This window comes from Mytilus galloprovincialis, chromosome 7, assembly GCF_965363235.1.
Source record: "Mytilus galloprovincialis chromosome 7, xbMytGall1.hap1.1, whole genome shotgun sequence".
Classification (NCBI taxonomy): Eukaryota; Metazoa; Mollusca; class Bivalvia; order Mytilida; family Mytilidae; genus Mytilus; species Mytilus galloprovincialis.
The window spans coordinates 5,569,230-5,585,028 of NC_134844.1; the positions used below are offsets into that span (position 1 = coordinate 5,569,230).

Genomic DNA, 15,799 nt, shown 5'->3' on the forward strand with positions numbered 1-15,799 from the left:
ATCATCTTAAACAATTAATGAGATTTGAACATCGGCTATCTTATTTGGCTAGAAAATACCACATCGACTAACTAATGTGGCTAGAAAATACCACATCGACTAACTAATGTGGCTAGAAAATACCACATCGACTAACTAATGTGGCTAGAAAAATATATCAACGGTTTACTTATGTGGCTAAAAATAAAACATCGGTTAACTAATATAGCCAGAAAATATAAAATGAACCATGATTCCAAGTCTGTATGGTAATTTCTTATTTAATTGTTTAGTGATAATATTCGTATTTGGTATAGAACCCACCACGAGACATTGAATCAGAAATAACTACAGCAATATACTATAAGTATACAAAACCTGTCATACGGCATTGAATCAGAATCAATTACAGCACTATACGTAATATAAGTATACACGCCTGTCATACGACATTGAATCATTATAATATTCGTCACATGAGATAAACAAACGATAAAACTCAGATAAATTTCTTCAAAAGTACTTTGTTATAAAACAAATTAAATTTTAACAACAATTTCTTCCTACAAGCTCTTTCATGCAAGAGGTGAACAAGTACATATACTTATGGATGACAAAACACCAAACGTCAGTGGTTCGTTCAGACGACAATGTCATTTGCCGTAAAATATCAAGAAAATTGATGTTTGACGTGTAACAACGCAGATTGATGTACAGAAAAAATAAAAAAGGGCGGTACAAGATCCATTCACTTATTTAAATAGTAATTGTACAAGTGTAATTCACATTAATACACACTACAAGACAACGATGAGACTACACGATGTTGTCGCCGGCTTTGGTCTTCTGCTTGTTTTAAGCACAGGTAAGACTATATCTTCAATAAATCTATATATAAAAAATGGGATGATATTAGATAATAAAAAGCAGAAAAGATAATTGCATAAGCTTACGTTTTGGCAATTGATTCTTAAAAAAGAATAAAATAGTACTATTATAAAAATATATTTCTTTTATCAAATGATTTTAAAACAAAATGTTTATGTTCATACATATCTATATATAATCATCTGATAATTTAAGGTATGCTACAAGGATATCCACTGATTCCGTGTATTAAAAGTCTGCAAATGTACATTATAGCTTTGTTATGTGGGATCTTTCTCAGTTTTCGTGATAATTTTATCTCCTATTTCATACCCTGTGTGTTCTTGTAAAGAAAACTTAAGTAAACATTGTTAGCATCAATAATTTCCATATGCAATCAATTGTTTTTTAATATTTTGAATATTAAGTTGTACAAGCATTTAGATTCTGGATATTTGATTGAATTTTGATATTCGTTATATATATATATACCTTGAATTCGTTTACCCGAACCTCTAACTTACTTGTCTAAATATTGATCGATAAAACAGAGTGAACAAACTATTGTATGCTCTTTTTTAACGCATATTTATCCTATTACATTGTAAAAATGTCTAGTACTTATGACTAGTACATTAACTAAAACGTTGTCCACTAAGAGATTAATTGACAAAAAAGACACTTTTTGGCGAGAACACAATGAATTATCTCGACATTAACATAAAACAACCGTAAATTTGGGGCTTTATTTTCTGCATATATGTTCACGTTGTATATTTATCAAAGTTATACATGTTAATTAAAATACTGTATACATGGTGTGAAAAATGTATACTTTTGTCTTTGTCTATCTTTAACTTTTACTCCTTCGTCAATTTTTGTCATACAAGTAAGAGGTTTATCTAGCTATGAAACCAGGTTCAATACACGAATTCATATATGAGGAAAGTAAGTCAGGAACTTGACAGTTGCATTCAATTCGTTTGAGGTGTTTGGGCTTTAGATTTTGCCATTTGATAAGGACTTTTCGTTTTGAATTTTCGTCGGAGATCGGTATTTTTGTTTTTTTACTTTTTATAAATCCAAGTATAAACACTAACATAATAAAATGTTCTATCTGATAGTACATGTATATTCCTTTTCAACAATAAATAAACGAACTGCCTTTTAAGCGAATCGTTTATGTAACGTCTCCCTTATTCTTCAATAAAGTTAGATTCAATTATATTTAATGTGTAGTAGTTTCAACTGCTGTGTAATTGAATACGTATATGTAAACAGTCTTTACACATATTGTTAACTAAAATAAGGGCTGACGCCAGTTTATTCAAACATTTAGAGCACAAACACACGGAAATGTTTTGCATAATTTCATCATAATATACCAAACTCTGAATCGCCCTGGGTCCGGCACAAACACCAACAAAGCCATTAGTAGCACAGATTTTGTGCTACTTGTAAATATCTAATAATTGCGTACCAAATTAGAAATATACATTTGTTTTAGCAATCATAACTGTGGGTTTTGCAGTTAAGCTGAATTTTTAGATGAGTAATGCGTGTTGTAAAATCACAAAACATCCACCGTTGAACTGAACTATATATTTATATATAAACATTAACGTGCAACAGCTTATTTCAAAATATCTTCAATATCTTATCATTTTAAAACAAAATCCCAATTATTCTTTTCAGCATTGTCCGAAGCAAACCTTGGAAACATTGCTAACTCCTTAAAAGTTGGTTACGACGTTGGACGTAATGGACTACCGTTAGACCTCGGTCCAGGCCAAAGAATAACAACATACTTAGCAAACATTACATTGGAGAATATTGGAAAAACTCCTATAAATCCAGACGGATGGAGTCTATATATGTGTCATGAAAAACTTATACATCCAATGTTTTATAATATATCTGGATTACAGTTTGCTGGTGGTGGTCTCATATTGCCAGGCAATGTTACTGTTATACACATTAAAGGTTGCATGTTTAGTTTCACTCCGTACTTAGGAGAAGATCCCAGATTTAAAGCCCAGCCTATTCAACCTGGACAAACTCTTATTATTCCAATAGTTGCAAGTGAATTCTTAGTGAGTAGATACTCTGTGTATCCAAACTGGTATATTGCTAATAGAAGTCATACAAATCTTATTCCTAATACAATGGATAATGACCGGAAGTTTGTCGGTCCGTTCGAACATAACATCCAGTACACTCGATACATTAACGATTTAGATAGTATTAAGCTATCTCCAATTGATCGATATCGAGGATATAGATTTTTAAGCAAACCGGAAACTAAATCTGAAATTTTACCAACGCCATTTAAGAAAACTGAAAGCACAGGATCAGTTAGCGTAAATGGAAACTGGTTGATTGATTATAATGGAGTTCGAAATTTGGCAAATATAGCAACATACCTGCAAAGTAAGTATAACGTAAACGAATTAATTTTGTTTCTGAACTTTTAATTTCTACAGGCAAATTTAGATCAAATCTTAGCAGACGCATAACATATCAACAAACACTACGATCATAGGAAACTAAAAATTGGGGAAAATGAATCTCACCGATATCAGTAATGAACATTCCCTTGAAGAACCACCAAATTCTTGTCTACCAGCGGCATCCGTCGTGAGATTCCTGTTAAAATCCCCAATGAAACATATCTGTGATAATACTCCACATAACAAAATCAGATTTGCAAATTAATGTTATCGCAAACTAAAACATCATGTTTTAAATAATGAAACAACGAGGATATTCTTGTCGTAGTGTTAACGTTAACTCGGCAACTTTATCATTTGTTCTGCTTACGACTGTGTTTTCATTTCAAATATTAATAGCTTTACATACTACAAGTGTTAGGATTTGTGTATTCTGATAGTTTAGGGATTTGGTGATGACATAGGGTTATAAAAGAGAATAAGCACATATCTACTATTGTATAATATCATCATATAATCCACTATTTTTTTTTTTCTTAAAATGTCCTGTACCAAGTCATGAATATGACAGTTGTTATCTCATAGTTCCTTTATAATATGTATGTTGCATTGTTGTTTGTTTTTTGTTTTGTTGCATTGCTGTGTTCTGTTGTTTCGTTGTTTTCTTTTTATAGTTGATGTTTTTCCGTTGGGTTAAGTTTGTAACCCTGATTTTTTCTCTCTCTATCGATTGATGACTTTTGAACAGCGGTATACTACTTTGCTTAATATAAGACTCATCAAGTGCAACATGACGGGTATAACAGGGGAACATGAACTACTGACCATCCAAAGCACAATAGTTAATCTCTTTGGGGTTCGTGTCTCTTAGTCTTTAGTTTTCTTTATAGTTTACGTTGACTTAGTTTGTCTTTTCGTTGTTTGACGATGACGCTGTGTGGTTTGGTTTTTGATTGCATATGTTTGATACATATATTTGTTATATTCTCCTTTTGTGACTTTTGTTATCACTCAGAACCTTTCAGTCTTCCGTCCCTTGGGTTGCCTTTAATCTTTCTTCTGATGTATATACTTACTAGGACTGACCTAGGGTGTCTCAGGAAGCTCAGCAGAAATGACAACCGTCTGATTTGTTGTTCTAAATTAACGGTCTTCAGAAAAATTTCCTTAAAACATTTTAAGTTCTCATCAGATTTGAATCTCAACCAAATGTTTGTCATCAGCTTTGGTCATTGGACAACCTAAAGTGTGACGCATGAATTGCATTCCTAGTTATCTGATGAAACTTATAAGAATATATTGCAGAACTATGAATGATATTCAAAGTATCCATATACAACAAATACGTATCTGATAACTAAAAACAAAGGATATCTATCCCGTTTTAGTAAAAACATTGTTAATATATAATGATTTTAAACATTTCAAAACACTAATATTATCATTTCATATTATCATGTTTTAATCTTCTATGCAGCATTAAGGGCGAGTCAGGTTTGTTACTTAGATTGAGCAATATCATTTCATATTATCATGTTTTTATCTTCTAGGTAGTATTAAAGGCGAGTCGGGCTTGTCACTTAGATTGAGCAATGTTGCAGATGGAACACGTAAAGTAATACAGATCCTTCTTAGCAAGCCCGCGGCTTCTACAAACCCAGAGGCATATACGTTACAAGTCAATCCAAATAATGAAAGAATAGTCATCAATGGATTTTCTAATGCAGCTGTTATTAATGGGATAAACACATTAAGAAGTTTGCTTGCCGGTGGGAGAACCATCAAAAGTATGACAATTAATGATTATCCCAGATTCCCATATCGAGGACTCGAATTGGATCTTGCCAGTAATTACTTCCCCCCAAGTACCGTTAAAAAGGTTATTGACGTCATGGCACTTTACAAACTTAATAAACTGGTGTTAATTCTTGGTGAGGAAAATGGTTGGAGGATAGAAATACCAGAGATTCCTTCTCTCACTAAGGTAAATATAAAATAGAAGAAAAGTCAAATATTCCTCAAGATACGAAAGTTAATGTACCAATAGAAAAGCTGGAGACACCTACGCTTATTAAAGTAAATGTGAGATAGAAAGACACACATACCAACGGACCTCATTTACTGGGGTTAATATAGAAACAGTAGTATACCGCCAATCTAATTAAAAACCGATCTCATATCGCTCCCGTTTTCTGATATGTGCTCCAACGCGGCATACCAGAAAACGGGAGCGATGAGAGATCGGTTTTTAATTAGATTGGTTATCGCTTTCTAAAGTCATGGGTACTCACACCACATCTTCTTATATCTTTAAGGGCATACGATACAGTTTTGATCCCGTATTTACATTTTGATAAAAAAAATTCCATATAAACTATTTCATACCTGATTAAATTTACGTTGTTATGAAAATTGGCACACATAATCTTCTCGCATAATTAAACCAAATGGCATTTTTAAAAAGAGGGGTCCATGAACTCGTTTTCAAGATAAATCAGTTTGAATGATAAAAATCAGTCGCAAACTGAATCTTTTCACGATAAGTCATAGTTTGACGTCGCGAAAGTAACAATTTACGTTAGAAACGTCTTAACCTCCCCTGTAACTGTATCGTACACCCTTAAAATAGATTGAATGAGTGGTTGATTGTTGTGAAAGACAAATTAGAATAGAAATATTGGAGTCGTTTCATAACTAATTCAGTTTGTAAAATATTATGTTACTTAGTTTTGTATTATTTGTTGCTGTAATTTGCAATTTTAGTGTTTTAAGTTGTTCTTCAAGCACCCTTGTTAATTCGTTAAATTGGTATCATTTATTTTGTCAGACTGCACCAGCTAGCTTTGAAAGAAATAGACATAAACCACCGGGCGAAAAAACCTTAATAAATCACCAGAAAAAAAGAAACAAATGATAACGACATCAACACGTACTGCATGATGTATGAGTTCTTTAATCATTGTGTTATTTGTAAATATTTTGATATGCTGTGATACAAAACATGTAGATTTGAGTTCAAATTTTCATGCAAAAGATTTGACTTTCTTTTTGGCCAAAATTGTGTTTCATTAATATTTTTATTTGTATCAATTTACTGACTTGATAAATGTGTTTTTTTTCGCTTTGTGTCAGTGTCCAGATATGTTGGTTTAGTTGGTATAGAATCACAACAAACCCCTTTCGTATGTGTTACCGGGTTTGTACTTTCATAAACAACACGACAGGTGGGTGTCACATGTGGAGCAGAATCTGATAAACCTTCCGGAGCACATGTGATCAACCTCAGAGTTTGTTTGGTTTGTGTTGCTTAGTCTTTAGTTTTCTATGTTGTGTTTTGTGTACTATTGTTTGTCTGTTTGTCATTTTCTAATTTACCTATGACGTAGTCAGTTTATTTTCGATTTATGAGTATGGACGTCCCTCTGTTATCTGTCTCCCCTCTCTTTCTGTACCAAAATCTTTTCTTGAGAAAGGAAAGTTTATGTTTAAACTTTGACATTAAACTTTTATAATATGAATGTCAGAAACAAGATAAAACTTGACCATTGTGTCAATGATTGTTAAAGAGCCTTGGTTTTTATCAAAATGAAATTTTGAGCCACGGAAGTGCATGCATACTTCAACTCATTAAATCAAGAACATTTTTGGCTCACCAAATCACAATGGCTGCCTTTCGTGGATATTATAAGTCCGATTCGAAGTACAAAAGATCTTAATTATCCTTTTAAAATCGAGATAATTCTATCACTCGGTTTTAAGATATTGACAAATATTATGCTTACCCTTGTTAAAAAAAAGAGGGACGAAAGATACCAAAGGGACAGTCAAACTCATAAATCTAAAACAAACTGACAACGCAATGACCATAGAGCATGGGATGAAATAAATATTTCTAAAATTAAGTTACTCTTAAACAATTATGAATTTACATGCTCTGTGTTAAATATATGTTGTTGTTTTTTGTTAGACGACCAATTGATTTACACTTTCTGGTATTTTTTACATTTAGATTGGTAGTAAAAGATGTCACGATCCATCAGAGGATAGCTGTCTCTTTTCACAATTAGGATCTAAACCTGATGGGACCGACGGAGGATATTTAACTGTTAACAATTACCAAGATCTTATTAAATATGCAGCTGTCCGAAATATTGAAATAATACCACAAATACACATGGGAGTAAAAGCAAGAGCTGCTATTAAGTCTATGAGGGTACACTTAATGACAACTAAAGATAAGTCGATGGTGTTACAAGATCCCACTGATATCCCTAGATATATGACATCAACATTGTACTCAGACTCAGCAGTCAACCCATGTCTCCCAAATGAATCCACGGAGAAATTCTTTGAATTTATTTTAACAAAGCTGAAAAAGTATCATGAGAGCGCAGGCGTTCCGCTCAAATACATCCACGTTGGTGGAGATGATAGTCCTCCTCCTGCATGGCTCAATTCCACACATTGTCAACGTTTACTTCACTTAGAAAAAGAAGATTTGTACCTAGAACTTAAAGTCAATTACAGTATGGCTTTAGGAGATATAGCAACAAAACATGGAGTTGGTTTGATAAGTTTAGAGGAATTCTTCATGGCATGGCCATCACGTTTAGGGCCACCTAGGATTGTCCCCTTCCTTACTCCTTTCAGCAGAACCAGATTTGGTAACTCCAGCGATATCATCAGTGTCTCTACAACTATAAATCAATTCCCACAAAGACGAAGACCTCAACTGATGGCTAACAGTGGGTATAAGGTAAGTAGTAATATGCTTTACTTTAGCAGTTGACTAGATAAAAGACAGAAAAAGCAAACTGCAAACTGAAAATATACTAGTTATCTGTTGTCCTTGCGTATAACAGTTGCTTTTGTGATTGTTCAGTTAGCAATGGAAAAGATCAAAAAAGTAAAATTCAGAAAATCTAAATTGTTTTAAGCATCTAAAAACAGAGCAGCCAAAACAGACAAAACAGAACAGAAGAAAAAAAAACGTTAACGGTCAAAGTTGACTAAATATGTTATGAACGATTCAGAACAATTAACTTCTATGCTACATTTAACATTTATTTAAGGATTATTGACACAGAGACGAGAGTAATTTCTAAAACCACTGCAGATCGCTATGTCTTCTTTAAGATTTCCGCAAAACGTATACATAATTACCAATGTTTGCATCAAATTGAGATATGAAGAATCAACCTCTATTATTGATGTGAAACTGTATTGCAAAAATGTTTTTTTTAAATGTTTTTGTTATTTGTATAGGTTATCCTGCAACCATCTGACTATACAGCCTTACAGTTTGCAGCAGAGCCGGACTCTGAAATGCCTGGTGAATATGATTCTAGAACACGATTCATCAATGCCACAAAAGTCTTCAACTTCCTGCCCGAAAATCTGTGCTGTAATTTTGAATTAACAGACACTGGATCGTTTGGCTGCACAGTCCCGGATCAATGTGAACCCCTAACGGAAAAAGACAATGTTTTAGGTAAATAATGATTAGTTCTACTTACGTCTACATTCATTGTACATTCATTTAATGTTGTGTTTCTGTTGTGTCGTGGTTCTCTTATATTTGATGCGTTTCCCTCAGATTTTGGTTTGTAGCCCGGATTTGGTTTTTCTCTATTGATTTATGAATTTCGAACAGCAGTATACTACCGTTGCCTTTATTTACAATTTTTCAAAACTTCATGTGACATGCTTTTGATTTTGTCTTTAGATAAGGGACGTTCCGTTTTGAATAGTACGATTGAAAATAAGAACACTAATCAATTAAAAACTACAAACAACAATCAGTCTTTTATATTTGACATTACTTTAAAATTCTTCCCTTCTAATATAGGTATACAAGCATCACTTAGCACAAGGTTTGTAAAAGACGAGGATACTTTGTTTAAATTGTTGTTACCACGACTGATACCATTTGCTGAGAGAGCATACCACAAAGCGGCATGGGAAAACACTTACCTACCTCCTAAACAGATATTTAACCCTCAGACTGGACCGGAAGTAGTATTTTCAAAACCAGATCTCGTTGCACGTGACGAAGACTGGACACGTGTTGCCAGCATAATAGGAAATAAAGAATATCCCCGATTGGTTAATGTTTTGAATGTAAAACCAAACGTACTGCCGCCTGGTGCCAAGTAAGTATAATACGTTTACACTTTCAGTCTTGTTTCCATGCACTAAAATATATAACACATGTTTATAAAGTATTCACTATTAAGTTTGCTATAATCAAATACTTAATGCCTAAACAATCACGAAATACGTATCTGAGTTATTATCCAGCATTTCTGTTTAATGGTTAAATTGACAATATTAAAAATGAAATGTTTATGGAACTAATACGTTTTGTATTGACTCAATTGAACAGCTTTTATGTTTTTTAATATTACAACTTAGCATAATATCTTCGATATTACCTTCTTACAAATCTTACCAAAATTAAACTTAAGTATATAATATTAACATATATGTGAAATTTACAATGTTTGGAATGCATCTACCGAAATCAATATAACATATAAGAAGATGTGGCATGATTTCCAAGGGGACCATTATCCATCAGAGTTAAGGTGAAGTAGATTTAAGTAATAATATGCCACTAAAAGGCCTTTAACAATGCTAAAACAATTTCTGTCTAGTCAGCCATTAACCATTCCACAGGTAAAAAAATACAAGACAATCACAAAGAGAAAACAAACTAAAGGTATGAAAAGATGAGGTATGATTCAACTCTCTATCCAAGTTACAATTTGTTAGAGTAAACCATTATATGTACTTACGTTCTTTTGTACTTTCATTTGATTGATTTCACAGATTTAACATAGCTTGAAGGTAATGAAATCCTTTTCTTATTATTATCATTCTATATTTTCAGAAAGGAAAAAATGGGAACAAAAGAATTGTTACGAGTTGACACATCTTACCCCGGACTTACTCCACAAATAAAGAGTTCTCTGGCAGACTGGAGTAACATCAAAAACACAACCGATGTTACTACTCTCAAACTCAAAGACTTTCAAATGCGAACATTGTAAGTCACTCATGGGGGTTTATTCATTATTTCGTGTAATCCATACTTTTTATATAGAATATTTTTAACAAATTGTTCGCGTCCATTTATTAAGTTATTGGAATACACAAGAACAAGATAGACGTATACTCATTTTAATGTATAATGAACTGGTCGAATCAAATAAAAACAGTATTGTTTCTATGTTTAAACCAAGTCGTCAGGAAGAGACATTATCTTGGATTACAATGTTGTGCGCATTATTAACCTTTTGAAGCATACAAGTTAAGTGTATATTTGACCCCGTCTTAGTTGATGATTTTGCAGTGTTCAAAGTTTGTTGATTGTCGTTAGGATTTATTTTTATTCGTCCTTGTATTTAGTGTGTGTTCTTTTTTTTTTGCCTTCTGTTTCAGATTAAATTTAGCTCAATATTTTAATATAACACAATAATTTTTCTTTTTTTGTGTTTTCTAACAACTGCTTTGTTTATTTTGAAATTATTTCATATCTCGGATGGCCATAGTTTTATCTAATTAATGTTTAATTTTTTAATAGATTTAATGGCATGCAGAACAGAAGACTTGAGAGCATTGAGCAGACGATGCCATTAGTCGTAAGTATTTACTATAAGACTGGGGCATTCTGGGTAATGTAAAAAATAATGTCTCACTGTTATTATTTATGACGTTGCATTAAAATTGTTCAATAAATATTGCAGTAAAAGTCACACAATATGCACAAAAAAGAGACATGAAGTATACGTCAACGAGGCAGCAAACAATCCACACGAACATCTCAAGTGATATTTTAAGGTTGATAATACTTCACATGGAACATGTTCACCCCTTTTAAAATATATACATTGTCCGAAAATGATAAAACAAATAGCACAATCTGATATATCCTCGCCACTAGGCGAATGGGACATTAAGTGTTACCCTTGACCGTTCATCCGTCTTTATGCCAAGGCTCTGTGTGGAAGACCATACTTTGACCTTTAATGGTTTACTTTTACAACTTGTGACTTGGATGGAGAGTTGTATCATTGGCACTCATACCACATCTTCTTATATCTATTTAAAGGAAAATTTGACAGTTTTCAAAGTTTCTTATTTCAATGTCAAAATTGTAAGTCATTAAAAGAGCAATGACCGTTTTGTGATTGTTTCATAATTTTTCATTATAACAAACTGCTTCTTCCTCAAAAATAGTCTGTCGGCAAACATTTATTGTTTTAAAAATCTTTTATCATATGTTTTCAGTATCTGAGTTTAAAACAAGAAATCCTGGGTAATGTCACCAAAATCCGTAGAGAGATGGAACTAGAACGACAGAGACAAATGCAGGCAGCTCAAGCAATGGAGTTCAGAAGGAGACAAGCTATGATACAACAACAACAACAAGCCAATCAGTTTGCCAGAGCACAGATGGGTGGTACGAATCAATTCAATCAGTTTGGAATGCCACAACAACCAGCTCAGCAACCAGGTGCCACGGGTGTAACCAATCAACAGACAGCTGGAACGGCACAACAAGCTGCAGGAACACCGGTCCAACAACCTCGTCAGTTTAATCCTACCGGGTAGAAAGTTTTCACGACTTCTTGATTCTAAAATGACTATAGTGAACAATAAACGGCATTTCTACAAATGTGTTGAGCTAGCCATGGTCTTTCTGCCGTCCATCCAGATTTTAGCATACGGCTCTGTGAATGTGTCTTACTTTTTGATAAATAAAACTAACTTATTTTGTTTATTTCCGTCTATTATATCATACATTTGTGTAACAAGACCAAAAATATATTGAGTTTTAAGTTTTTCTCCTTTGTAAACATAATATAGTATAATATATAGCAACGATTCTCAGTCAATTCAAAAAAACGAATGAACAACAACTGTCATATTTCTGACTTGGTATAGGCATTTTCAAATGTACAAAATGGTGGATTGGACCTGTTTTATAGCGATAAACCTCTGACGTGTCTGATTGTCGCATCAAATTCCCTTATTTTTACAACGATGCATGAACAAAACAGACATACTAGGTAAAGTTGTCAAAAAAGGAGTACAGCAGCAGTTTCCATCGTGTAGCTTTCGTTGTATTGTTTTTTTTTTATGTAACTGCATCATTGAAAAAATTATGAACTAGAAGTTGATTTGTAAACTTTCAACTACAAGAGCTACAGCCCCGAAAGACTGACAATTCAATATAACAAGTGGTTCTTTCTTCCTACGATCAGACAAATTGAAATTACTATTGACATTTCATACATACTTTGATTTCAATCAAATTTTATGAGAATTCATGAAACCTGTAGGCAGTGGCGTTTTTTTCTTTTTTTCTTTTCTTTTTTCTTACGTGGCTGTATATATTCAACCAAGATATGTGATAACCTCAGCTAATTGCCTAGAGAAATGATCTTGATTTTCTGTGGTTGTCGTCGCATCCCCTTATATACATAATTACAGGCGATACCCCGACGGTTCATAAGATAGGCTTGTTGTTCAGTGTGAGCCGTACTTTCGCCTATAATGGTTAACTTTTGCAAATCGTGAGTTGAATGGAAAGTTGTCTCATTGGCACTCATACCTTCTTGATTATTCTTTAATTTTCTGTGTTGTGTCATGTGTACTATTGTTTGTCTGTTTGTCCTTTTCAATTTTTAGCCATTGCGTGGTCAGTTTATTTTCGATTTATGAGTTTGACTGTCCCTCTGGTATCTTTCATCCCTCTTTCTTATATCTATCTTTGTTCCTATCCTGCTTTCAAAAGTATGTGCCGTTTGATATCAGTGTTCAAGTTAGTTTGTTGTCCCGTTGGTCGCTACACATGTTTTTCGACATACTAGTAAAGTAAAGATCGGCAAAAGTACAGTTTCGTTTACACTTTTGACAATGTATTATAAACAACAACAATTTAACTTCACAAAGAGTATTCGACATTGAAACATATACCTAGTTTAGATAAGATCCAACAGGATATCAAACATTGATAAAGTCTTGGAAATATCGCATTTAGGCATATTTGAAATTGATTATATAAAAACTCTGCAAAATTTGTTTATTGAAGGGGTTTGTTAATAGATTGGTTAAGTTCTTTGATTTAAGTTCAGTGGTAACTATCTCGTGCATATCAATGCTGCATGAAGGGAATGAAATAACAATTAAACCAAGGTTTGTTTTGCAAATCGGGTCACCGGAATGAACAATTTTCCAAATATGACTCCACATGGATAATTCTGGTATATTTTATAGCGGTTTATAAAAAATTGCTTTACAACAGGCATACTTAAGGTCGTCTTTTAACGGCAAGACATGCATTCCGTACTGTCAGCCAGGCATCCACTTATTACCTTGTATTTTCTCTCTCGGTGGTCCAGGGATGCTCACAGTTTTACAAGCAAGCCAACTGTTGACGTTGGAGTGTTGTTTATTTGAGTCAAATATTGTGAATGTGACTACCACTTGAAAAATATGGTATGTCGGTTAAAAAAGTTTTTTTTTTGGCAACAGAAGCACAGAAGATTGGTTTATATATATATATATATATATATATATATTTCTATACCGTGCTGGGGACATAATCTAAACACGACTTCGTTTATAGTTAAACCCCTTGAATCTAATTTATTCATACTTTTATGTCGGGTTTATTAAATCTCAACCCGTACGAACTTATTGTAGAGATAAATGAAATAACCTAAACAAGATCGGAAGGTTTGATTTAAGATTCCATTGTAATAAATTTTATCTTGAAATAGATTTTAAAAGTCGAAAGGCATTTATCGATTTACATTCATACATTTTTTCAAATGTATAACTTTTTACTTAAATTCGAGGAAATAAAGTAAGAGTTATTTTGAAGGTGAACCAATATTCAATCACTGTCATCACTCAAAAAATAATAAAAATAACAAACAAATAACATTCTATTTGTACAATAAATGAATTATTTTTATACTCTGATGACGTGAATACACAAACCACACTTATTATTTATATTACCAGTGGTATTTCATGGACACAGGTCAACACATGATATTTCCTTGATGTCTAATATTGATGTATAACCTGTGGTTGAACGTATCTTTTTGGTAAAATTGCTGAAGGGCAAATTGACCTATTATTCAAATGCATATGAAAAACGAAATAAATGTTAAACGACGTTTAATCCCCATTATTAATACACTCGACAAGGATTTGACATAAAGACAAAATGGCTTGAATTATTGTCAGGGTAACGGAGAAATTCGAAAACCAAATTGCACATTTGCTTAGAAATGTTTTCTGTTTGGTGATATTACAAAATCTTTTCGGGGAGACGTCTTTAAATTGATTTATATGCAAATAAAACGATATATTTTCAAATGCAAATTTTTTTTTTAAAAGCTTCAATATTTGGAATGCAACAATAAATAGTTTCAAAAAGAAATAAAAAAGTAGATACCTTTTATGAAGAAAATTTAGATGTATATAAATGCCTTTTATAACATTTCCAATAGTGTAAAACAGTTTTGTGGGTTTTTTTATGTTTCTCCATTTATGTTTAATCTTATGTATTTGTACGCAATACGATAAAAGCTCTACATAGATTCTTTAATTGGAAAATAAAATATTCTTATTCTTATTCTTATTCTTATGCATATACTATTTACCGCTGGACTTAACGATTGTTTTTTGTGAAACAGCAATATCCTTGATGTATATAAATAGCGCTATCTTTACTGAAATGAGTGACCACCTTACACGCTGGTGGATCCTATGCATCTACCGCGAAGCAGTGTATACGATCTTCGATAGACCTTTTGTCTTTGTATACGATCCTCGATAGACCTTTTGTTTTTGTATACGATCCTCGATAGAGCTTTTGTCAGTGTATACGATCCTCGATAGAGCTTTTGTCAGTGTATACGATCCTCGATAGACCTTTTGTCAGTGTATACGATCCTCGATAGACCTTTTGTCTTTGTATACGATCCTCGATAGACCTTTTGTCAGTGTATACGATCCTCGATAGACCTTTTGTCAGTGTATACGATCCTCGATAGACCTTTTGTCAGTGTATACGATCCTCGATAGACCTTTTGTCTTTGTATACGATCCTCCATAGACCTTTTGTCTTTGTATACGATCCTTGATAGACCTTTTGTCTTTGTATACGATCCTCGATAGACCTTTTGTCTTTGTATACGATCCTCGATAGACCTTTAGTCAGTGTATACGATCCTCGATAGACCTTTTGTCAGTGTATACGATCCTCGATAGACCTTTTGTCAGTGTATACGATCCTCGATAGACCTTTTGTCAGTGTATACGATTCTCGATAGACCTTTTGTCAGTGTATACGATTCTCGATAGACCTTTTGTCTTTGTATACGATCTTCGATAGACCTTTAGTCAGTGTATACGATCCTCGATAGACCTTTTGTCAGTGTATACGATCCTCGATAGACCTTTTGTCAGTGTATACGATT

At 33.1% G+C, this 15,799-nt stretch overlaps 1 protein-coding gene across 1 annotated transcript; it reads left to right on the forward strand.

Moving 5' to 3' along the window:
* The first annotated feature begins 744 nt into the window (after positions 1-744).
* LOC143082180 (putative beta-hexosaminidase) lies at positions 745-12,081 on the forward strand. Its single transcript, XM_076257752.1, has 9 exons — positions 745-844; positions 2,542-3,276; positions 4,847-5,280; positions 7,306-8,052; positions 8,562-8,787; positions 9,145-9,448; positions 10,189-10,344; positions 10,882-10,939; positions 11,589-12,081. Exons 1-9 carry the CDS (start codon positions 790-792, stop codon positions 11,910-11,912), a joined length of 3,039 nt encoding a protein of 1,012 aa, XP_076113867.1. The 5' UTR covers positions 745-789; the 3' UTR covers positions 11,913-12,081.
* The last annotated feature ends 3,718 nt before the right edge of the window (positions 12,082-15,799 follow it).

Excerpts from the sequence above, each read along its gene's own strand:
- LOC143082180 (XM_076257752.1), top strand. The coding sequence starts at position 790 with ATGAGACTACACGATGTTGTCGCCGGCTTTGGTCTTCTGCTTGTTTTA. Across the intron at positions 845-2,541 it reads TCTGCTTGTTTTAAGCACAG|CATTGTCCGAAGCAAACCTT; the intron begins GTAAGACTATAT and ends TATTCTTTTCAG. Across the intron at positions 10,940-11,588 it reads AGCAGACGATGCCATTAGTC|TATCTGAGTTTAAAACAAGA; the intron begins GTAAGTATTTAC and ends ATATGTTTTCAG.